Source organism: Dermochelys coriacea, chromosome 2, assembly GCF_009764565.3.
Source record: "Dermochelys coriacea isolate rDerCor1 chromosome 2, rDerCor1.pri.v4, whole genome shotgun sequence".
NCBI classification, from domain to species: Eukaryota; Metazoa; Chordata; order Testudines; family Dermochelyidae; genus Dermochelys; species Dermochelys coriacea.
In genome coordinates, this window is record NC_050069.1 from 59,630,117 (window position 1) to 59,656,127 (window position 26,011).

Sequence of the window (26,011 nt, forward strand, 5' to 3'; positions counted from 1 at the left end):
ATTTAGAGAATAATAAAGTTATAATAGCTAACCTGTATTTGTCAAGAACAAATCATGCCTTACCAAGTATCCTTACCTTGGTATCCTGCTGTCAGTTGAATTGTCTCGTTAGACTAACCTCACACTTGGTAAGGCAACTCACATCTTTTCATGTATTTATACCTGCTCCTGTAGTTTCGACTCCATGTATCTGATGAAGTGGGTTCTAGCCCACGAAAGCTTATGCCCAAATAAATTTGTTAGTCTCCAAGGTGCCACAAGGACTCCTCATTGTTTTTGCTGATACAGACTAACACGGCTACCACTCTGAAACCTATGTGGAAGAGTTACACAAACTGGGTTTACTTAGTCTTGAGACAAATAGACTGAGGGAAATAATGGGCTTAATCCACAGTAAGAAAAATTTAGATTGAATATTAGGAGGAACTTTCTACTATAATGGTAGTTAAGGTCTGGAATGGGCTTTCAAGGTTGTGGAATCCCCAGCATTGGAGGATTTTAAGAACAGATTAAGCAAACACCTGTCAGGGATGGTCTAGGTCAGTGGCTCTCAACTTTTCCAGACTGCTGTATCCCTTTCAGGAATCTGGTTAATCTCAGTATCCCAAGGTTCACCTCACTTAAAAACTACTTGCTTACAAAATCAGACCTAAAAATACAGAAGTGTCACAGCACACTATTACTGAAAAATTGCTTATTCTCATTTTTACCATATAATTATGAAATAAATAAATTGAAATGTAAATATTGTACTTACAGTTCAGTGTATAGTATATAGAGCAGTATAAACAAGTTATTGTCTGTATGCAAAATATTTAGATTGTACTGATTTCACTAATGCTTTTTATGTAGCCTGTTGTGAAACTAGGCAAGTATCTAGATGAGTTGATGTACCTCCTGAAAGACCTCTGCTTACTCCCAGGGGTACATGTACCCCTGGTTGAGAATTACTGATTTAGGTATACTTGATCCTGCCTCAGTGCAGGGAACTGGACTAAATGACCTCTTGAGATCCCTTCCAGCCCTACATTTCTATGAATTTAATATTCTAAACATTAATAAAGCATTGTGCTGGAGTATCGTAAACCTTTGAAAATATGGAAGGAAATGATTTCCAGTGTGCAATCATTTGAGAATAATTTGTTTCCCTTGAAAATGTTGTCTGCCTGCAAGCAAAAATAAATTATTGCTCTGGAGTTGTACAAAGAAGGGCAATTTAATGAAGCATTTAATTTTAATATTGAGCATTCCTATACTGGCACCTGTCCGTATTAAAACATTACTTTGTAGGTCAGAATATTAATGATATTTGGACTTATTTAAAACCTTGTTAAAATTCTGAAATTCTGTTAGCAAAAAGTAATACTTAGATCAGATGTGTGTGTTTACATTTTGATGTGCTTTCCTTTCTCCTTGGGGCAGTAATTGGAAGCAGTGGCTTCAGCCCAAGACAAACTCATCAGTTCTCCCCACCACAGATTTATCCTTCCAAGTAAGTTATCTTCTCTAAATAATAATAACTGAAATAAATAAGCAGGTTTTAGCCTCATTTAGAATCATCATTGGGTTCTTCTGTTATCAAAGTTTAACCCAAAGCTTGTTCTTGAGAAAGAATGTGATTTGATTTTATTTTATCTGTTTTTATTTTAAAGATTTTTTAAGAACTTCTGTTCTCTCATGCAGTCTATGACCATGTGCTAATCAAGCTAATATAATAAGGCTGTCAGTTACCACAAGTACTCGTATATCTCTGTCTAATACAAATTCTATTTTCTGTCATTTATGATCAATAGCAGACCATACCCACATATTCTTCCTACCCCTTCCTCACAAACTATGGCTGCATATGGGCAGACGCAGTTTACAACAGGAATGCAGCAAGCTACAGCTTATGCCACATACCCACAGCCAGGCCAGCCCTATGGAATCCCTTCATATGGTGAGTAAGAGTCAGTATCAATGTTATTTAATTCTGGGGTAATCGTTTTTACCCAGAAAGGCTGTATGACCCAGAGAAACATATTTTCTCTGTGTTTAATATGACAACTGTTCATGTGCATGTTTGTAGTCAAAAACCTACATTCAGTTCCCTTTCGGTGAAATGGGGAAAGCTTAGTGTATGTATTTACTGGAGTCTAATTAAGAATGTACCTGACAAATGTGGCTTATACAAATCCATAACAACTCTCATAACCTCCTGTGGAATAGTTGCTTTTACCTTTTATTTCTGTTTTTTTAATGCTACCTTTAATAGAAACCATGGAAACAGATAGGTTATAAAGATGCATTCATCAAATGTTTTGTTAGAAATGGACAAAGGGGAAATGTAAAATTTAAAGAGCTAGTACTGCTCTCTCTTATGCCTGTTGACTTCAGTAAGAATTGTGCAATCCAAGTGCATACAAGGGTAAATTGATAAATACAGGGCTCGATCCTCAACTGGTGTAAACCAATCAAGCTCTTCTGATTTATATAGGCTGAGGATCTGACTCAAGAAGTCTAATTTTAAGTAGTTTTGGAAATCTGCTGTGGTGGAAATTGAAGTAAATGCCATTAAGGCTCTAAAATGCTGACAATATGATGATATATAATCCAATTACATTTTTCACATTATCCCTATATGTATTTTGTATATTGATCTATATTATAAAATAAATAGCTATAAACACAGTTCATATATTTCAACTCTTTTCTGCATATTTTAAACATCTAAAACATTTTATTTGAATATTTAAAATATATTTTCAGTGATGATACTGTATTTTTCTTACATATATCGTAAATGTATGTTTTTCTTGTTTGAGACATCTATTGGTCCTTGGCTATCTGTGGTGGGTTGGGCAGCCCAGACGGTGGCTTATCTTGTTTCCTTCATCTTTCTGTGTGAAATCCTAGACCCATTAAAGTCCGTGGTAAAACTTCCATTGACTTCAGTGGGGCCTGGATTTCACCCTCTCAGTTTAGCTGCCTCCCTGTCACCAATGCTCTAGTTGCTCTATTTGGACTCTGCTTGCTGATTTGCCTAGCATGCTTATCTAAATGCATCTGATGAAGTGAGCTGTAGCTCACGAAAGCTTATGCTCAAATAAATTTGTTAGTCTCTAAGGTGCCACAAGTACTTCTTTTCTTTTTGCGAATACAGACTAACGCGGCTGCTACTCTGAAACCATGCTTATCTAGTCTCTTGCTTTTTTTTCTCCCCCTGCCCCATCCATCCACTGTGCTGAGGACTTTGGTCAGTTTCGTCTTGCACATTTTGCATTACAGAACTCCTTTTTACAACTGAAAAACTGGCTAAGTGATATGTCTTGTTGCATTTTTTGTTTTCCCACATGTCCACCTCAGGGCTCAGCCAAGCTATGTATCTTTTAGCTATGTATCTTATTGTTTAACAGTAGCATTAAAAAGCAATCGTACTGTGGGAGTTGACATAAGAGTATTTCCTTGTGTACAGATATATTTAAGTACATCTTTAGGCCCCAGTCGTGCAGTCTGTGCTCATGTGAGCAGTCAGACTGAAGTCAATGGGACTGTTCATCCTGCTTGCTTTGTGCAGGTGGGCACCATGTTAGAGTCAAAATTCTCCTCCCAGGTCTGCAGTGAATCCCATTTTCTGCGTCATGTACTTGGTCTTTCTCTCTTTCCATGCCTACGGGTTCCAACACTTGTGGAATGAGCAAAATAGCAGCGTTAGGATATGTCCTGCTCATCTGAAAGGAGAAAATTTGCTTTTTAGGTCTCTCTCTCTCTTTTTTAAGTCTGGCCGGTCTACACTTAAAACTCTGCAACAGTGTAGCAGCACTATGTGAAATGCTACTGTGCTGACAGGAGAGCATCTCCCATTGGCTTAGTTAATCACCTCCATGAGAGTTGGTAACTATGTTGATGGGAGAAGCCCTTGGGGATTTTTCACACCCCTGAGCGATGTATTTATGTAAGTTTATAATGTAGACTTGGCATGGACTTACTGAAAATGCACTTTTCAAAATTTGAAAGACCATGTTCTCTAAAATCTAGTTGAGATTTATTAATTTTTATGTCACTTTAAATTGAGGTTGAAAATTAAAATCCCAGCCCTTTCTCAGCTTCCTTGATTGGGAAGGTGCTGCTCTGAAGGCATAGGGAGCACCACTTAGAGCAGTACTTAAGTATCTGCCAGGAAGAGGCCCAGTCTCTATTTCTCACCTCCTACATCTCCACCATGCTGAACTCATGGAAGCAGGAAGTGGGGTGGAAGGAAATACCACTGACAAGTAGCTCCTAGGGAGCTGCTGGCTCTGGTACATCTGCAAAGCTACTGAGGAAGCTGGAGAAGTATAGCTATTCATTTCCTGAGGCACTCCACTGCTGTCTGCCTGTGTGTTTTCTTAGTGGCATATTGTAAAGGCTTCATTTACCAGCTTCTTCTCCCCCTGGATCCTGATAGTACTTTCGTGCTCTCTCCCCTTACCTCTCTTTGCATGCCTGGACTAGTGAAGAGAAAAGGAGAGGGTAAAGGAGCATGAAGAGCTGGTAAGTGAAGCCACTGGAGGAAAGCAGACAAGGAGTTGTGGGGTGTCAGGAGGTGAAAAGATCCTCCGCCTGCTTCTTAGAAATTTGCAGAAGGGCCAGAACTGGAAGCTGTCAGTGGCACATTATCTTCCAGTTGGCATCCACCTCCCACTTCCTACCCGCTACGTCCCTTGTTTGCCTCATGTTGGAAGGAGGCACGAACTAGGAGAAATACTCTCTGCACACACACTCAAAGGCTGGGAGTTGAAGCAGGGGCTAAAATTTCTTAACTTGATCTCAGTTTAAACTAATTTAAAAAAAATTCACATGAGCATTTCAAGGGTCTTTCGAATTATGAAAGATGAGGATAACGTTCCTAGGAATTATTGATACCAACACTATAAAGTTGAAGTTTCACAGTGAGCCCATATATCAGATTCATCATTTATGATTTAATTGCAGGGTGAAATATAAGCGGAAAGGGAACAGCAAGGGGAACCAACCCTTATTTAAACATAACTTACTTTGGCAGTTATGCAGAAGGAATTAGAAAAAAGTGAAGGGCCATAATTTCAAAATGGGTATCTCAGGAGCACATGAGAAATATGCAGTCATGCATATTGGACTGTTTGGGGCATGTAACTGCATATTATACAAGTGTAATGACTTTTTGCACCTCCCTCCTTCATACATCATAGGACTTGAGTTTTTAAGACTTGAACCAAAAGGTAAATGGATTTATAGTTTGTCATTTACAAAACACTACTACTCATCCACACTTTATGATTCACCCCAAATAATAGTGACCTCTGAGTATAGAGGTAATCAACAGACTGCTGCAATAAGATCTGAGACTAGTCTTACATTACTCATATTACTACTATATTGCTAAGACTATTATTTTTGTAAAATATGCATTATGAAATATCACTAATAGCTAAAATTAAACTCCAGTGTCCATATAATGTACTTGTTGTGATGTCTGTTCCTGATATTTATTGTTTATTCATTTAGGTCTTGATCCAAAGCCCATTGAAGTCAGTGCGAGCCTTTCTATTTCAGTAGGCATTGGATCAGGTTGAGTTTTGTTAGAGCATAATTTTTAATGGATTTCCTTGTCATTAGTGCAGATTAGCTTTGCTGTATCCTCCCTGTTTGAGAGCTCCTCTCTAAGTCATATTTAGCATCCTGTATGTCTATCTTGGTCATTGGTTAAAAATAGTATATGTTTTACAATACATACCATTTTTGAAAAGGCATATTATGTGCTAATGGGCCTAATTTAATCACTTTTTAAAGAGGATTTTCTTTTTATAATACTGTAAAAGCCTCTTTGGAGCTCTGTAAGATAAATGTAGGATTGTTGATCCTTTATCCATAAATATTGCACAATGCAAATCTCAATTGTTACGTTATGAAAAAGAGTGGGTTATGTTACACTTCATTGAAACTATATGAAATTGGTATTCTGCCATCTATGAAATTCATGAACTTATGGAAATGTTAGCTTCTGACTGAGTTGGCAGGAAATGAGTAAAAAATTATGCAACTTTCTGGAAAGGGCAACTTGCCATATATTCATTTCTCTTGCAACTCTTGATTTTTAAAAAACACAGTTTTGAGCTGAAACTGTCCCTGGTGAACTTACATTTACATTCAGCCTCTCCCTTACCTCTACTGCACATACCACTAGCATCATTACAAAAATGCATGCAGTGATTACTAACTAGGTGTATGTTTAAAGTACTGCTAGTTATGTGATTTTATTGTCTGTCGGTGTTTGAATATGAACAAATAGATTTGCTATCACTAACTGATTTAGGTGCATTGTGGGCAGGCATCAAGACAGAAGGTGGATTATCACAATCACAGTCACCTGGACAGACAGGATTTCTAAGCTATGGGACAAGCTTTAGCACGCCTCAGCCAGGACAGGCACCATATAGCTACCAAATGCAAGGTCTGTATACATATGTATTGTCATTTATAGTATATTTCATTGCTCTATTCATTTTTCCATTTAGAATAAAACAAATATCAATTTAGGGTAGGATTTTCAAAAGTGTTCAGCATTGGCCTAACTCCGTTCTCATTGCTGTCAGTGATAAAAGTCCCACTAACTATAATAGGAGTAGAGTTAGGCTAACCCTCGGTGCTTTTGAAAATTCCACCTTTAATGATTAAACTAGCATTTTAATGTAAATATTCTATTCTATTATTCCAACAAATAATTTTGTCTTCATAAATAGTGAACTAATGTGCTTCAGAGCATAGTACTGGAAAAAATTGGCATAATTATGAATATAGGAAGTGACCAGATTTAATTTAACACCTGAGACTGTTTTCTCTATCTTTAAAACAGGTAAATATTTTTGGTCCCTTTCAGAGCCTTTGTCAGAGTTAATTAACATTTTTATAGTATTTTGAAGGTGTAGAGTTTTATAAGTGCTAGCTAATATTGTCAATTACATTTTTTTCTAGATGCACTTATTTGTTTCTTTTAAATATGACATTAAAATATTTTTTTTCTGTGTTATAAATGTAGCATGCATATTCCTACCTCTCTTGTTCACTAACTGGGTGTGACTAGTTCTGGAATCTGACCATCCATCTAGGCCTCTGTTTGATAAGTGGCCTCTCCTTTTGGGGTGCCCAACTTGGGACATCTTTGACCTGATTTTCAGAGATGCAGAGTACACGCTTCTCTAGTTGCAGTTAGTGGGAGTTGTTGGGGATAAGCATCTCTGAAAAGAAGGGGCAGGGTGTCTCAGACACCCAAAATTGAAGATCGTTTCTGAAAATGTTGGCACCAGTTTTTATGATACCTGTTACAGTTTCTAGATGTAATTAACTCTCTATCAGATGTTCTGAAGCAGACATGCATTACTGGATTAACTAGACAAGGCTTCACTTATGTTTGATGGCTTTTAGGAAGTACTGATCCAACCGTTAGTTCAGATACAGCAGAGCAACTGCAGTATTGAAAAGGTAATCATTTGACATGTAGCTTCTTAAATATAGATCTAGGTACGCTGCATCCCAGCAGGCAGGAGACAAGACAGTACCAAATAAGTATGTTTACTTTTATCTATTTGGTAATTAAAAGTTTTCTGTTCTGAACGGGAATAATCATAACCAGGTCATTCGTTTCACTGTCTGCTGATAGTCACATCATCAGAATTGAAGGAAACTAGCCTGCTGGAGTAAGAGTTCAAAATACTTATCAGTGATTATACAAGCAACTCCCAGAAGGCAGATTCTATCAAGAAATCTTATAATCTATTCTCACTAGGAAATACTTGTGCTGAAGAGCATGTTGTTATTGTTAACAATTTGTATTTCAGTAGTGCCTTGGTGCCACAGTCATGCATCAGGACCTTTTTGTGCTAGGCAGTGTATCAATACCTAACAAAAAGACAAGCTTAGGGCCAGATTTTTATAGGTATTTAGGCATCTAACACCCATAGAAGCTAGACATATAGATACATTTAAAAATTAGGTGTTTATAATTTAAGATGAGATGAAACAGGCTGGGGGGAAACAATAAGATGATGCTAGTTAGCATGATAAACAGTGGGTGCAGCACACCAGCTACCTAACCATCACTGAGTTTTTGTAGGCATCATGGCAGAGGAAAACTTTAAGGAGGGATTTGAGGGCGGGCAATAAGGGTGGTTTTGCAGTTGTTTATGGGAAGCTTCTTCTAAAGTGAGAAGGTACTTGTTGGAAAATTTACAAATGGGTGATGGAAACTGGCATCATTGGCAAAGCGCAGGCAGGAGTCAACATTGCAGTAGTGTATGGGAGATGATAGCTAGAGTGGGCATAGGCTCTGAAAGACCTTGAAAGTCATGCAGTGAATAGGGAGCCAGTGGAAGAATGAAAAGAAAGTGATGACATGTTTGAAGTGATCTATATGGATAAAGAAGAAAGGCCAGATCCTGAAGAAATTATCTAAGAAACAGCAGCAAGATTTAAAAACTGCCTAGATGTAAAGATCTAGAAAGCTGGATCAAAGACCAGGCCCAGATTATGAGGGTGAGTGACAGGAAGGATCATGGTAGTGTCCAGTGTGACTCAGAGAAGAGAGGGTTTGAAGGAAAAGATTAAAAGTTCTGTTTTGGCATGGTTAAACTTAAGATGATGGCTAGACATCCACAAAGAGATGTCAGAGAGATAGGCCATAATTTTATTTTGACCAAAAGGAGAAAAGTAAGAGTGCAGAGAGCGAACTATAAGTCATCAGTTAAATCATGTTTGAATGAAATGACCCAGAAACCAGGTAGAGAGGGAGAAGAGGATGCCAACATTGGAACCCTGTGGGATACCTACAGAAAGTTGGGGTGGAGATGATGGTCATCATCCAAATGAAATGCTGGAGTAGTTTTTAGGGAGGTAGAGGAAAACCACAACCTTTCTAGTCTTTTTGTTCTTACAGTTAGGACATGTCTAAATGAACCCTTAGTTCATGATAGGCTGGGGTGTAAACCTACCTTACTAGCCTGGCGTGCACAAAGCGTTTGTATGGACCTTGCTACCATGCATTAATGGTTCCTTAATATGCTTTGGTTTACCCCACTTTGAAAGCAGAGTAGATAAAAGTATACTAGGAATTGTTAGTGCATGTCAGCAGGACCCATGCAGACACTTAGTGTAGCAGGCTTGTGTTGGATAGAGTTACATCCCAATTTGTTGAAAACTAAATGTTCATCTGGACAAACCCGTCACAAGAATAATATTTTACAGGATTTTTCTACACCATGTTTTCCTTGCCATTATCTTTTTAGTGTGTCTTTTAATTGGGTTAATTCTATATTTTTAAAAACTTGGTACTAGCTTAATTTTGGGGATATAACTGCATTGGTGGGGTGGGGGGTGTAGATATGCAGGAGCAGAGAGGCTATTTTACTTCTGTATTTGACGTGTATTTGCTTCTGTATTCTGACTTGACTGCTGCTGGAATAGTGTATCCTGTTCTGGTATCCACAATTCAAGAAGGATATTGATAGATTGGAGGGTTCAGAGAAGAACCAATAAGAATGATTAAAAGATTAGAAAAGATGCCTTATAGTAATAAACTCAAAGAGCTCAATCTATGTATCTTAGCAAAGAGAAGGTTAAGGAGTGACTTGATTACAATCTCCAAGTACTAGACAGGGAACAGATATTTCATAATGGGTTTGAGTCAAGCAGGCAAAGGTATAACAGGATCCTATGGCTGGAAGTTGAAGCTAGACAAACTCAGACTGGGGAAAAAGGTGTACATTTTTAACAGTGAGGATAATTAACCACTGGAACAATTTACAAAGGATCATGGTGAATTCACCATCACTGGCAATTTTAAAATCAAGATTGGACGGTTTTTTAAAAAAAAATTTCCCATAGGAATTATTTTTGGGAAGTTCGATGGCCTGTGCTACACAGGAGGCCAGACTAGATGATCACGATCCATTCTGGTCTTAGAGTCTCTGAATCTATGAATTTTTCATTCAGACTTGATAGGTGCTAGGAATAAACAGGAATGTTTATTTCCCCTTCACAATTTTAGTTCTGGCAATTCAACAGCTTCAAGGTTTAAATTATTCTTCAAGGTTGGAATTAAGCTTCCCCACACAAAACCACGAGTCATTGTTATTTGTTCAGAGACCTCCAGAGAGGGAATGGATTTGTTCCCCTTCCCCCTGTATGAATGCATGGGCAGGCTGCAGGTTCTCAATGCAGCCTTTTCATGGAGGCTGAAATAGCAGTTGCTATTGCTCCTCATCTCTTTAGTGTGGTTTCTGAACCACTGGATCAAAACTATAGACCCTTGGTCTGCTCCATTAACAACCCACCAGGCTGGTGCCTCTGGTGGCATCTCTATCTGTTGCAGGGAGGGCTGCAAGATAACCCTGAACCTCTGGTGTGCCTGCACTGCCACCAAACCTCCTCTCCCTCTTTGTATCTGGATTGCCACCCGCACCTGCAGCACATAAATTGTGTGGAGGCCACTATGCTAGCCCTTCCCATTAGGAGCAAATATCACCTGAAATGTAGATCTGCTGTAATGCATGTGCAGGCAATTACACAATGCCTTGCCTGTCCATACTAAAATTCTGGCATGGTGATTAGCTGAACAATAGCTAAAGGAAAAGCTGCCAACTTTGAAAATCATGAGGCATATCCACACAGACATTATCTTGGCACTTGGGCTTCTGTTTGTTTTGAATTTTTCATCTTTACATTCGGGGGAGGGGGGATTATTTCTTCCTAACTACTATGCTTCTCACTCCCCTTTTGGTAAGTGTTCTGAAGTATGACCCTTGCTTGAGTTCTTGACTAAAGGACCACTTAGCTAAAGGCTGTAGCCCTGAGCCCATAGTTTCTGAATTGATGGTACATGTGGGGAATGCTCAGTCAGATTAAATGGAGTAGGGAGAAGGCTGGGGGTGGTGGGGTTAGAAAAGTGTAATGGAATCAAAAGCAGAGAGAAAGACCACACTTGCAGCTGTGCAGTTCTGTTTAAAAATCAAAGAAATTTAAGCCCTTGTCTATATTTAATTGTGTATATTACTTTGTATCAGTGTATCATTCAGCTGTAGTGGCGTTAAATTTATGAGTGCTGCTATGCTTTTAGTTACACAGGTTGTTATGATTCAGACTATACTAACCAGTGGGTTTGGGAATTCATCCATAAAAAAGTAAATGTTAAGGTATTTAGTTATTATTATGGAGTTTAAAAATATTGTGTTGGATGGCCAAGCAGTTACTAGGAAAAATAGGGAGAGTTTGCCAAGGATTTTTAAACAGCATAAGGAAGAGAAAGAAACCTTGGGTCTAAATAGCCCATCTGGCCTTCATAGTGCAGCCCTCCAGGGAAAAGCCCAACTTCTGCCACATATATTGTGCCCTGATGATAGACATAGCCCATGGCAAGGAAGCTGATCAAGGAAAGCAAATGGACTTCTGTAGAAAATACACAGGGGAGGACAGCATCCTGCCTCTTGTAGAAGTACTGGAGAAAAGTTCTACACATAGGAGCTGCATACTAGTCCCAGCAGGTTCCAGCATTCTTCATATGCTGACTGAGATTCCTCACTTTAATGTGGGTCCTTGTTCTTTGCAAACTAGACCTTTGACCTGCAATTTACAGCTTTTATCACATTAGAAATCCTGTAGTTGGCCAGTTTGTTTCAGTAAGCCTATATATTTCATAAATATTCACAGTTCTTTGTTCATCTAATACAGGAACAGTATGCTCTGTGCCATGACACACAGCTGATTAAAAAATGTGGCAAAAATTGAAGTATTTTAAAAACAACTTTAGGCCAGTGACCCTGGGTGGCCCACACAGCAGTTTTCTGAGAAACCTGTTTCATGTTTGTTACGGTCTGTGAGGCCCCCCCCCCCCCTTCCATAGGAGCCAATGCTGACCATAAGATGAAAGAGATTTTTTTTTTTGGTGATATGTTGACCAGGGTGCAATTACTTTTTTCTTTTGCTCATGTAAATTATCTGCCAACACACATTGTGAAAAGATAATGCAGTAACTAAAGAAGAACTTTTAAAATCTGAGAGGCCTTGTACTTCTTTTTTAGAATAATTCAAATGACAAACCTATAATGCTTGTACATGTGTTTCTGCATCAGTGAATTAAAAAAAAAACTTATTTCCCCTAACCATGACATTCATGGAAGTAAAAAAAAGCTTGAAGACTTTTGCATTTTAAAAGATTTTGCATCTTCATTCTGGCTTATGAAAACGTAAAAAAAATAGTGTTGATCCTCAACTTTAAATTAAATTTAAATTCCTGTATTTTTTCATGAGTAGTATTTCTCTGAGGATGCAAACTCCTCTGCTGAAGCACTCTGATTTAGCTCACAGGTTTATGAGCATCAATCAACCACTGTGCAGCCCCACCAGTAATAGTGGAAAGTAATAAAGATTTATAGGAAAAAATCTAAATGTTTCTTATGGTTAGTGTCTCTTGCATTACATTCAGATTGTATTTTTACTCAGAACGCTGTTGGACATCCCCCACACCCACCGCGTACAAGATCTTCGGTGGCCATGGAGTGTGCACGTTTTTATTAACTTTCACAATTGAATTGTTTTAATATTTTTGCCCCATGACTTTTAGGACGTACATTGTTCCTGACATGGCTTATTTAAAAAAAAAAAAAAAAAAAAAAAGGAAGAGCAAGCACCCAGACCTGCACTCCTTGCTGTTAATGTTCATTTAGATGCGAAGCCTGGAATTAGTTCAGAGTATGTTTTTATTTTTTTATCTCATCATTATCTTTTTAACCCAAACCTTCAACAGCATCAGAGGCATCTAACTTGTTAGGTTTCTCTGTTGTTAAATCACAGGATTATGTCAGTGTCTCAGTCAATTGCTCCACAAACTGTCTCACCAATTTGGAGGTTACTATGATCTTGACCCATTTCAGCCAATAATGTAATGTGTTGCAGTGCCAGGGAGCAGTGAATTTATACACCTCACTTTCTATCTGTTTTCATTTTTCAACTTATTTCCTTATCACTTATTTGCTTGCCCTAGGTTCTTCTCCCTAGATTGCAGAATATCTTTGTTTACATAGTGTTTCAAAACTGATTTGAAGGAGGGGAGGCTATAAACAAATAATGCAGATTAATGTGAGGCTTTTCTGCATTCTCATTTACTCCCTGTCAGCACAACTTCAGCAGTTCTGCCATATAGCAGGCTTTCTGCAGCCTCTATAATTTCTCCCTATGTATCCATATGTCTCACCTCATAGCAGTGTTGCTGCTGGGTGCATAATCAGTAAAGACAATCCATTTGGAATGGGGTTGCTGACCTTTTAGAGCCATGGCTCCTCAGATTAAACATTCAACATCTGTCTATGTTTGGTGGCTAGTGGTGAGGGAGTAGTTCGGTCTCTGTGTTCATTCAGTCTTCGGCATCTATGTTGATAGTCCATGAATTTATTTTTCCTTGTGTTATGGCCAATAACCTCTTTTAAAAAAAGTTTACTGCCCAAGGCTATCTATGATCAATTAGTGAACCATAATGACTTTCTCAACTGGACAAGCTTGTAAACTGCTTAGAGCAGGGACTGAGTCTTCCTCTGCGTTTGTAAAGCATTGAGAACAATGTCAGTTCTCAATCAGTGACAATGTTTGGACTGATTCTGTGATGTGCTAAGGACCCACAACTCCTATGGACCTCATTGGGATTTGTACATGCACAGCACCTTTCAGAATCAAGCTTATGGGTACTGCAATATTATTTTTAAAAGAACTTTAAAAGCTCATTACTTTAAGTAAGACCATAACTGGATCGGATCAATTGTCCATGTACCTCAGTATTTTGTCTCCCACAGTGACCGATGCCAGAACTTCAGGGGCAGTGTACAGAACAAGGCAATTGGAGTGATCTACCCCTGTCTTCCCCCTCCCTGCTTTTGGAAGTCAGAGGTTGAGGGTGATGCCAGGCAGCATCCCTGACCATCTTGACTACTAGTTATCCATGGACCTATCCTCCAAGAACTTAACTAGTTCCTTTTTTAACCCAGTTATACTTTTGGCCATCACAATATCCCATGGCAATGAATTCCATAGGTTAATTGTGCATTGTGTGAAAAAATATTTCCTCTTGTCTGTATTAGAAACCATCTGCCTATTAATTTAGTCAGGTGCCACCTGGTTTTGGTATTGTGGAGAGGGTAAATAACCCTTCTATATTCACTCTTTCCACAGTATCCATGACCTCTACCATATCTCCCCTTAATTGCCTCTTTTCTAAACTGAACAGCCCTAGTCTTTTTAGTCTCTCCTTCTGTGGAATCCATTCCATATTCTTGATCATGTTTGTTGCTCTTCTCTGAACTTTTTCCAGTTCCATTATATCTTTTTTAGAGATGGGACAACAAGAACTGGACACAGTAATCAAGGTGTGAGCATATCATGGATTTATATAGTGGCATTATGATATTTTCTGTCTTATTGTTTAACCCCTTTCCTAATAGTTCCTAACATACTGGTAGCCTTTTTGACTCCTGATGCGGATTGTGCTGAAGTTTTCAGACAACTATCCACAGTGATTCCAAGGTCGCTTTCTTGAGTGGTAGTAAATAATTTAAAACTCGTCATTGTATGTGTGTAGTTGGGATTATTTTTTCCAATGTGCATTACTTTGCACTTGTCAGTGTTTAGTACATTAAGTCTGACGGGCATTATATGAAACCAAACCAAAGATATTTTTAAATTCCATTCTGTGAATTACAGGTGTTCCATCAAACTCATTTTTCCTCTTACACAATAACTACATAATGAAATATAGGGGTCAGAAATAATGAGTTATCACTTTACCTGTTTGTGCATGTTTAGTATTGATGACAATCAAAGTGGTCAACATATGGGAAGTATTACAAGTTTGCTGTGGTGGAGTTATTTTCAGATAAAGTGTTTTAGTAATTAACATCATCTTTCATTTCATTTCATTTCATTTCAGGGAGCAGCTTTACAACATCATCAGGAATATATACAGGAAATAATTCACTCACAAACTCTACTGGATTTAATAGTTCACAGCAGGTAAATTTCTAAATAAAATTAAATGGAAGTTTGACAAAACTGTATTTCAAACTAGCAAATCACACAATGCTTTCCCCTTCAAAAATATTGAGCTTGGTAGATTTTTCTAAGAAAAAGATATTGTTATTTCAAGGGAATATTTTCCTCCTTTTTATCTCATAAAAGAACTCGCTGCATGGTTATTTTTCACATTTGTTTACATAACTGCAATAATATATCTAATAATATTCTGTTTGTGAAAAAATTTACTAAAAGTATGTGAAATTTAGGTTTACTTTTACAATCTCATGTTTGTCAGCTCTACTGTGTACAGTCCAGTGAAGACAGTGGAACTCAGACATGTGTTTTTACTTATATTTTTGAATGTATACTAAAAAGTAGCAAATCCTTGAAAGAAAACTCTGATGTTGCTTTTTGTCTGGTAGGAATATCCATCTTATCCTAGTTTTGGCCAGGGTCAATATGCACAGTATTATAATAGTTCACCCTACCCGTCACATTATATGACAAGCAGCAACACCAGCCCAACACCACCTTCCACTAATGCAACATACCAGCTTCAAGAACCACCATCTGGCGTCACCAGTCAAGCAGTTACAGATCCTGCAGCAGGTAATTACATGAATTTTATTATCCCTATGGGTCACATTTCTGTTAGTTGAAAGGTTTGGGGGGTTTGTTTTGATTTTGTTTTTTTTTTTGTTTGGGGGGAGCTGTTTTAGGGTTTTTTTTTTCAAAATCTTTAATGTATGGTAACTCTTGCACATATTTTGATAGAGCAACGGCTAAGAAAATTTAAGATGAATATTTAAATAAAGTTTTCAAGAGAAATGCACAGTAATTTTTAATTATTTGCAATATTACTAATACTTTTTTTAAATTATGGGTTATGGGAAAGCCTTTATACTGGGCCAAGTTCTGAATCCCTTATACTCAGTATTTACTTAGGCAAATCCCATTAATTTTGTCTGAATAAATAAATAAGTAATGAGTAAAACCAAAGAGGCCTTCAAGATTTAGCACACTGTACACTTAGAACGATTGTCTTTATATTGCACATATTATAACCAAACTCATAATAATCTTTATAATGGGTAGTTACATTGGAAGTATTTGTGCAATCTTAATAAAACACTTTCAGTGACTTGCAACTTCCCCCACCTTTTTGGCTGAAATTTAGCAGTCTTAATTTAGTCAAGGAGGTTGTTGGGTTTTTTTCTTTTTGCAAGCTTGAGTCAAAATGGGCCAGCTGTTTTTAAAAATGAAGAGTGAAAAAATATGCCTTTTTCATTATTATGAAAAAAGGTGGTTTTTCCCCCAATATCTCAAGCATATCAATAGTATATGGCAGAAGTTTGAAATTTCTCAGGGAAAAGTTCCTAGGTTCCAGATGTGCTTCTCAGTGGTGTGGTAAAAATCCCGTTGTGATTTGGCAAAGTTATAAGAGTTCTTAAAAAACATACTTTGCACATGCACAATGGATTTGGTAATGTGATCTCTTAATGTGATCTGCCAGCATTCTGTCGGTTTTTGTGCATGAATACATAGCTGAAGAAAATGTAGGCAGTTCTGTGTCTTTCTATACAGTTAGTGAAGGTGAGTTGGGAAGGAAGCAGGATACAGAAGGAGACAGGACTCTTTCTGTACAGTATAAATGAATGTCTATGGAAGGCAGCAGGATTCACCGATTTTCTTTTTTTTTTACTTGTGCTTTGGTTTGGTTTGTTGTTTAATACTCTGTGACTCACTGACGTATAATGACTTCAGATGTTACTAAAAAAAATTCCCTTTACTACAAACAAACAATTAACTTTTATCAAAATATATTTACCATATAATTCTAATTCAGCAAAGAGTTTGTTTTTTTTAAATTGCACTGGGAGAGTATAGACTATTTGTTGCTTTTCTTTTTAAAAGTGATGTTCCCATTTAAAACAGGGGACCTATCCTGCCTTACTTAAAATTAGTGGCACAATCAATGCTTGACTTAATATTTAATTATACCTTTTTCAAACAGTACCTCCACAAGTCTTGGCAAGGTCTTTGTGTCAGCTGCTTTTTTAAAGACCCATGTCTGGCTAAAGTCTCGCTGAGAAATGGTGAATTGTCTGAGGTACCATAAGGCAGCGGTTCTCAACAGGGGGTCTGCGAACCCTTTCAGAGGGTCCATGGGGCCCTGCAGCTAAAATCCAGAGCCCCAGCCCGAGCACCTCTTGCGGGGATGAAGCCAGGAGCCGTGGGGTTGAAGCCCTGATTCCTGGCGCTACCCGCGGAGTTGAAGCTGGGAGCAGCAGGGCTGAATTCTGGAGCCCTGAGCCCCGGTGCTCTCCATGGGGCAGGAGCCCTGGACAGAGTTGGGGAGACATGGAGATGTTGCACCACCCCAAATTACAGTGCAAGAGCAGGGCAATCCTGGGGCACTCCACCCCCACCCTCCACCTCCTTCTCTCCCCGCCCCCTGGCCAGAAGCCAGAGCTGGGCAGTGCAGAACAGCTGCTGCTCTGGCTGGTGCCATGGAGCAGGCAGCCATGGTGCTCCTTCATCTCCTGCTGCTGCAGGAGGTTGAAGCTGCTCCTCAGCCCCCTTTGCTCATGTAGCTAGTATGAGATGCTTGGGCGGGGGGACCCAGCTCTGTGGCTGGCAGAGCCCTTGGGGAGCATCTACCACAGGGAGAACCCTCCCAGCACCCTGAGCTACCCTCCCGCACATGTACAGCCCCTAGCTACCCCCCATTCCCTCACTCAACCCCTAACTTCTTCTTCTTGCACCCTGAGCTGTTTTCAAACTTTTTGAGCTGAGCCTCCCACCTATGAGTTATAATTTTTGGTTGTCCCTCCCTCCTCCCAACCCAGACAGGTGGGTTGCCTGCTGAAGTGAGTCAGGGGGTGGAGGTAGTGTTCCATCCCCCAGGCTTTGCTGAGCAGAGCCTGTTTGACGCCTGCTGGCTCCTGCCCACCCAAAATAGAAGTCAAACTACACCTATGCCTGAGGCCCCCACTCCTTACCTGGCCCAGAGCCCCGAGTCCCCTCTTCCCCCCCCCCCCCCCCCCCCGCTCCCTACCCTGGGCCCTGGAGTTTTTGTAGCATGTTCTGGGGGGGCCTCAGAAAGAAAAAGGTTGAAAACCCCTGCCATAAGGTGTGGTCAATAAACTTGTGTGGAAACTTAATTCTTGGTGTAGCTTTCTTAACGGAGATGATCTGTGTCCTCTATCCGGCCCTCTTTCTGCTTCTCTTTCAATCTCCAACAATGGAATCCGTACATGTGGTTGCATTTGTTACCAGCCCTGCCATTGCTCTACAGTATATCCTTTGTTCCGCTTGCTATTCTTCCCTCTTGGGTGTGATAAGTTGTCAGGGATAGCTTTGCAATTGAAATATTTATGTTATGTATTTAATGACTATAAGCAAATTTGTAACTCATGCTAATCCCCTACGCAGGGGAATAAGGGGGCTGTGTCACAGGTAGCAATGAAGGAAGAAGAGAAGCCTCTGCAGGGTAGGGTGACTAGATGTCCTGATATTATCGGGACCATCACAATATTAGGGGCTTTGTCTTATATACATAACTATACCCCCTGGAAAAAAAAGTCCTGATTTTTCACACTTGCTATCTGGTCACCCCACTATAAGGCCTCTAACCCCTTCTTGTGGAGGGCAGGACATGAATGGAGCCGTGTCTCTGAGCTGGCCAGGACAACTGAGCTGGTATGGCAATAGAACAAGCTATAGGGCTAGTACAGGTTGTTTTCCTTCCTGCTCCATCTTGAAATAAGGAGGGAATCAGGAACCAAGCAGTGACTCTGAGTCACAATCTAGTTCCTGGCCTAAGGCAGTGCAACTTTGTACTGCCCCTTAATTGGGGCTTATGGCATGCCTCAGTTGAACCCCCATAGTATTTTAAAGACACATTCATGTGTGTATATAGTGACCAAATGTGCTAGGCCCTTCAGAGAATGTAGAAAAGACATGGTCCCAGTTCTGAAATGCTTATAGTCTAAGCTCGCAGTTGTACAGCATGTGCATGTGCTTAATTTTATTCAGATGAGTAGTTCTTTTAAAGTCAGTGGGACTATTTACATGGATAAACACTTGCAAAAGAGTTGCAATTAAGATTATGAGGTGGCTTATTCATGTACATACTCATCTTTTGGGTTCTACTGCCTTTTAAAAATGAAATTTTGGGAGTTGGAGCAGGGATGGAGTACACAGCTGCAGCATTGGAACTGCACTGCTGTAGCACTTCGGTGTAGACACTTCTTGCGCCAACAGAAACACTCTTTTATCGACCTAGTGCTGTCTACACCAGGGGTGAGGTTGTCTTAACTATATTGCTCAAGGGTGTGGATTTTTGAGGTAGCTGGATCGAACTAATTTTTTATGTACACCGAGCCTCATTCTAGAGCCACTGAAGTGTGAACAGCATGTTCCTGTCCTGTATGCAATCCTTGGAGTATTTAGGCAAGTCATTACTAGAGCAACTGTGTAACAGGAGTATTAATTAATTATAAAAAGTTTAAAATCTCTTGAGGAAAAAACATAATTTTAAAGCAGCTACAGTTTAGAAAAATGACTAATTTCTGTAGAGTTTTGATATTTAAGTTTACTATGGAAACATTTTCTCTCCCATATCCATCTATCATCATAGTTTTAGACATAGATAGCCTTGGTTTGTGCAGTTCTCGATTAACTTTTCTATATTTTATACTGTGTTAAATAATTCAGTTTAAAATAGTGAGTAACTCAGAGTTACTCTTACATGAAACCACAATCATATTTTATTAAGTTACATTTCCAGGAAGAAAGAGTTGCTTTATTCTTGAGATTGGCCCCTATGAGGTTTTCCTGGTTTCCATAATATAGTGTGTTTAAAAGATAAAGAAGGTTGTTTTTATATTGCTCACACACTGCAGCATCAAACAATAATAATAACAACTCTATTAGCCTACTAAAATTATTCTGAACCACAGGTTACTGTTTTATCAACATAGGCTAAATATTTTTTTCTTTAATTCCATGCCATGCTCAGTGCTGCAAAATAAAAAGCCACTATGACTCCTTCTTCTCCTTATCAGATTTCATAACAGTAAATCAGAAGTAGTTGAGTGAACCAGAGCTGAGAGGCAAAGCCTTTCCATAATAACTGAACAGAAAAATATGCTGTAGTGTGAAGTTATATGCTACATTTATAGCACATTAGTAATGTTTTAATCTTATTTACTGATTTTTTTCCATAAATGTAGAAGATTAAATATATAGTATATAGATGTAGGAGGGAAGTACAGTGTATATACATAGAACAAAAAATATTTATAATATGACTATGGTAAGGGAAGAAATGGTATTACGTACAATAATGAGGGGCATAGAGAAGGTGCATTTGGTGCTCCTATTTACCTTTTCTGATGAACAAGAAGGCATTCAACTAAACTGAAGGCAACATATTTAAAACCCAATTAAAGGAAATATTTCTCACAACACATAGTTAACTCAAGGAACTCATGGTCACAAGATAGCTTGAGGACAAATATAAAATATAGATAGATAGAACAGCCATGGTTATTTTCAGTAGGATTTTAAAAAAATAATTTAGAAGAGAAAAACATTGACTGATTGGAGGGAAGAAGAAACTTCTTCAGTAAGTAGTACCTTTCCATTACAAGGTTTCTTGCACCTTCTTTTGAAACTGCTGAAAGAGACAAGATTCTGAGATAAATGGACCACTGTGCTGATTGTTTGGGCAATTCCTGTACTTTTATTAAAACAATAAATGTAAAATTATGACAAAATGATATGCTAAGTCAAAGACTAGCTGGACACTTAAAATAAGCAGGAGATAACACTAACCAGATGATACTAGTGTAATTTAGTCAAACACCCATGCTATAAGCAAATAGACAAATATTTTAAATTTAGATGACCCCCAAATTAATGGTTACCCAAAAAAATTTACACTACAGTTTAAAAAAAAAACCCAAGTTCTCTAGTCTGACCACCTGTATAACACAGGTCATAGTGTTTCCCTGTATTGATTTGTCCCCCATTGTGCCCCATTCCTCCACACAGATCACCATCCATCCGGGATTTGGGCCATAGTTTTTAGTATTTTCTACCCAATAAGCTTGACTGAACTTGTCTGTTGTGAAAGTAGAAACACATCTTTATTACACTGATACATACACACCCATGCACATTCCTTTAGGTATGTTTACGCTTATCATTTACTAAATCTTTATTTACAATTTCCCCATGTTATTGTTCCACATATATTTGTCATCTTATTTAGGACAATCAGTATGTACCCAGACAACAATAATTTACCATCTTGGGCAGCTAGGCTCTATGGTCAGAATTTTCAAAAATTAGGTACCTGAAATTAAATGACTATATACATTTTCAGAGGTTCGATTCCAGTTGAAGTCTATAGAAAATGCAAATGTTCATCATCTCTGAAACTCAGGCCCCACCTCTAGAAAGATTTGGTTCTGTTTGTGTTATTGAACAAATGTCTGTTGTTGGGTCAGAACACTTTTAACACAGATTTACTATATTTTTCCTTTTTTAAAAAAAAGGTTCTTCAGTTAAAATTTACAGCTATTAAAAATTAACAGTGAATGTCAGTTTAAAAGTAGCGAAGTATTATTTGAAAGCCTGTATTTGAATTAATATATTATAATGTACTACTAATTATGTCGTATCCCAGGAAGAAGATGGTTTTCAGTCAAAATATTAATTTGAATATTATGTTGGAATGTACTATATAATGGAGTTTATATTGGAATGCCAGCTATTGTTTAGGAAATGACATTTTTAAAGTTTAAATTAAATAACTGTATCCAACAATGACTTCTGTGTTTTGTTCAAAGATTACATATCTGCTTTTCTTTTTAATGATGTAGCTTTATACAGTTGAATTATTTTTATAGTTCAATATGAAAATAATCAGATTGTAGACTTGAGTTCCTTTTGGAGATTGTCTCATATGGTTTAACACTGTACATTTTATTCTGGTTTGTTGTTTTTTCTTCTAGAATATTTCAGATTAATTTAGTTGTTTAAGTGAAGTGCAAATTTGAGGAACACATCTTTATTTATCTTTAAACACATGGCTTAGAGAATATCAGCCTTGTTCATTCAATACGCAGAATCCTTACTTGTTTGAGTAATTCTGAGTCATATGAGTAGTTGCATTGACTTTTAAAGCTTTTTGGACCTTTAACTTAATCTAACCCTTTCTTTAGGAGAAAGGGTTTCTCATGTGAGAAAGGATAGCCATCCATCCATCCAAACTGCAGCACTTTGTTTATATACAGATAGACTGTTGCATATATTAAATTAATATTGATATGAGCCTCAGGACTTACTGAACTTGAGAGAATGGTTAATCTTGATGTCCAATGAAATAAGAAATCAGTATATGTGTTGTTGCATGATGGAAATTCTCACTGCCGTCACGAGAAATGACTGGAAATCTTTTCATTTTGGCCATGGAAGAGAAATATGAGAGGTTATTCTTTTGAAACTAAAATTCTAAAGAGAGGAATTAAAAAGAGATCCCAAAAAAACCACCCAGCAACCCAACCCTTCTACTTATCTCATGAAAAGTAAATTTTCACATCTCCCTGCAACCAGTCATAAAGAATAATTTGCACAGGATATAGGGGTGCTGGAAGAATTTTTATTGTGGGAGTACTGAGATCCATTGAACCAAACTGTAAATCCTGTATATAACAGAAACCACTTCAAGCCAGGGGGTGTGGCAGCACCCCCAGTCCCGTAGTTCCAGCAACTATGACATGATATCTGTTTGGTTAACATTGTTCAAGACCTCAGTATTGTTAAAGCTAAGGATGTTAAGAATAGTGTAACTCTTCTGCCAAGTGGTGCCAGCAGCAACAAGGGCCAGGTTCAGTATCTAGGGGTTCCTTTTCAACAATACAACACAAAACCTGCTCAAGCCCCCACCCAGTGACCTGGGACAATTATACACCACCCCTTGGGTGCCTCTAAGAGGCAATACTTCCCCTCTCACAAGCACAGAGTCTGAGTATAGCAAAAACTTTTAATAAAAGGAGGGAAGTAACTGAGCATTAATTTGGGAAAACACTGCAACTAGGGCTCATAAACCATGAGCAAAAGACTCAGCCCCAAGTAAGTTGGGCAGTGTCCTTTTCCCCTCAGGTTCAGCAACCCAAAAGTCTGTTTTGCCCATCCCTTCTCTGCACCCTACTCACAGTTGCTGTCTTTGTCCAGTGCATTCACAGAGTTCACCTCCCCCCCGGGTGGAAGGAGGGGGTAAGGGGGCCTTACACGATCCATTGCTCAGGCACTCGCTTGTCACCCCAATAGTCGATTGCCGCGCCTCTCTGTGTGGCCCTGCTGGACGTGCCTTTTCACCAGCCACCTGGCTACTCGACAAGATGTCTTCAAGGTCCCCCACTTAACATAGCTCTTTGTGATTTCAGCTGTTAGTGGTGGAAGCCTCACTGCTGGTGCACACTGGGCAGTCTCTTGCAATAGAGACACTATACCAAAATAGGTCTAATACTTAGACCTAGGTATGAGTGATTTCAGCTGTGCAGCATGTAACAAGACTCTCAATTGAGTCTAAATAAGCTCTTTTATTATACCATGGAGAAAGGAAGGGTAAAATGGTGTCTAGGACCCTTAAATAGGGCCCACATCGCAAGGTACAAATATCTGTCTCCACCCTCTCTCCCCACTCATTGGGCTTTGACACCCATGTCCCCTGCCTAGCGAGTGCTGTTCAGTTGAGGGTGAATCCCTCCATCGGGGTATGCCAGGTACAGTTCTGCTGCCCTCGGCTTGCACAACAAGGATAACAGACCTTTATTACTGCTGCCCTAATAACAAGGAGACTGGGGATCCAACACCAGCCACAAGTGATCATTTGGGCAGTCAATCCCATCATGCTGAGCACCTAGGCAGGGTGGGAGTATCCATGCAAATGAGATCAGCTCCTGAAGTCCTTTTCTACAGCTCACCACTAGAGCTCATTCAGATTCTCCTTACATCAGAAACATCTTGTCTTGCCACAGGAATGTTTTCAGCAAAACATTTCAGGCTTTTTTTTACATGTGTAACAATAGTAAATATTTTTGTATATACATTTTGCTGAAACATAATATATCATGCATTAGTTAGGAAAGATTCTGTGTCCTATTTTGAAATTACTCATCCAGTAATCTCAGTGTTGAGGAGGTCTTTAAAGAATACCTTCAAAAATATAAGGAGCAGAAAAATAGGGCCAATTTAAAAACATGAATCCTTATCTTGAGCAATCGAGCACTCTTTGGCTCTTTCATTTTATGAAAATGATTATTTCATCTTAGAAATAATTCCTTTGAACAAAAAAATGTGACATCTGAAAATATAGTCTTATTAACTTTCCAATTCTTAAAAGTTTTGAAGGTTAATATTAGAATTCTAATTTATATCATTTGCACTGTGACTTTGCATTCACTAGTCATTGTGGAGATAATGGTAGAGAGATGTTATGAAAATTTGGCCAAAATGAGATTAACAAAGGTGAAAAAATTATTCCAAATTACAACAAACTTAAAAATTTTTATAGGAATTTTGGAGAATGATAAGAGGTATGTTCTTGTATATGATTTGGAGTTGTGAAGATTTTCTTGAGTTTTTCCATTTTTATTGTTGGTTAGCTGAGGTAAATTGTTACTTCTGTCTGATTAATTAAGGCTGCTGATGGGTGGAGTTAGCTGATTTGTATATCCGTAGTATTGCTGCTTGGTGGTTATTGTAGGCCTAATTATCGTCAATGCAGACCTAATTATTGTCAGTGCAGTCAGCTTTTGTACAGACGTTATATTTTTTAACGTCAAATCTAAAGAAATAAATAAAACAAAGTAAAATTGACCCCTGGATTTTAAACTGAAAGGTGAAAGTAATTTCTTCATTACAGCAGAGTATAGTACAATCCACAGTCCATCAACGCCCATTAAAGATTCTGATTCAGATAGATTGCGTCGCAGTTCCGATGGAAAATCACGTGGGCGAGGCAGAAGAAACAATAACCCTTCACCACTGCCTGACTCTGACCTGGAGGTATGTTATATACCCTGTATTTACTACAGACTCTATCTTTACAATTGCTTTGAAGAGAGGGACTTATTTACAGATCAGCAATACAATGACAATATGGCTGGTGGAACATTTTCCACTTAAACTCTATTTCAATGGAAATTGGGTTTTCAGTTAAACACTTTTTTTTTTAATGAAAAAATCTGCTTTCCGTGGAAATTTTTGGTATTTTTTATCAAAAAAAAATGAATGGAAACAAAAATGTTTCCCTTGAAACCAAAAATGTTTCATTTTGGATATGATGCTACAGTGTCCCATGGCACTGTATTGGCTTCATGTCCCCATTCTCTTTGACGGGCTGCACTCCCTGTCCAGACTATATCTCCCATGATGCAACGTGGTCAGAGACTCCCAGCATGCACTAACTCCCCGTGGCAGTAAGGAAGATTGTTATACATCATGGGAGATATTGTCAGTCCAGGGAGATGAAATATGTTTGTTTTGGTTTTTGAATTTTTGCCAAAAAGTCAAAATGTTCTTGGAAAATTTAGACAAAAATAAAATTGTGGGGGGAAATAACATTTCCAACTAGCTCTAAATGGCAAAGACACAATTTATTGTGGGTAAGATTTTTAAAAGCGCCTAAGTCCTCTTGAAAGTGAACTTAAACGCCTAAAATAATAAGTGCTTTAGAAATGTCACCCTTGTGTTTTAATTTCAGAGGTCATACTGAATAGCAATTTACCGAGGCTGTTTAGTTTGAATACTATACAGAAGATGATTCAAATCTGATAGGTTTAATTTTCAATTGCTTTATTTAATGTATTTCAGTTTTTCCCCACAAGTGGCTTTTGAATAACATACTGTACTATTCTATTTTTGTTTATTTAACAATCACTGCATT

The 26,011-nt window shown here is 38.3% G+C and overlaps 1 protein-coding gene across 6 annotated transcripts in view; it reads left to right on the forward strand.

Moving 5' to 3' along the window:
- The window catches only part of EYA1 (EYA transcriptional coactivator and phosphatase 1), a 230,450-nt gene that overhangs the window by 141,698 nt on the left and 62,741 nt on the right, over positions 1-26,011 (forward strand). For 3 of the 6 annotated variants that reach the window (XM_043507718.1, XM_038392868.2, XM_043507719.1), the window contains 6 exons: positions 1,423-1,492; positions 1,794-1,939; positions 6,314-6,451; positions 14,963-15,045; positions 15,471-15,657; positions 24,989-25,131. In XM_043507718.1, coding sequence (XP_043363653.1) covers positions 1,423-1,492; positions 1,794-1,939; positions 6,314-6,451; positions 14,963-15,045; positions 15,471-15,657; positions 24,989-25,131 — 767 coding nt within the window. The remainder of the gene's footprint in view (positions 1-1,422; positions 1,493-1,793; positions 1,940-6,313; positions 6,452-14,962; positions 15,046-15,470; positions 15,658-24,988; positions 25,132-26,011) is intronic. The other 3 variants (XM_043507720.1, XM_043507723.1, XM_043507722.1) reach the window with 3 other exon arrangements.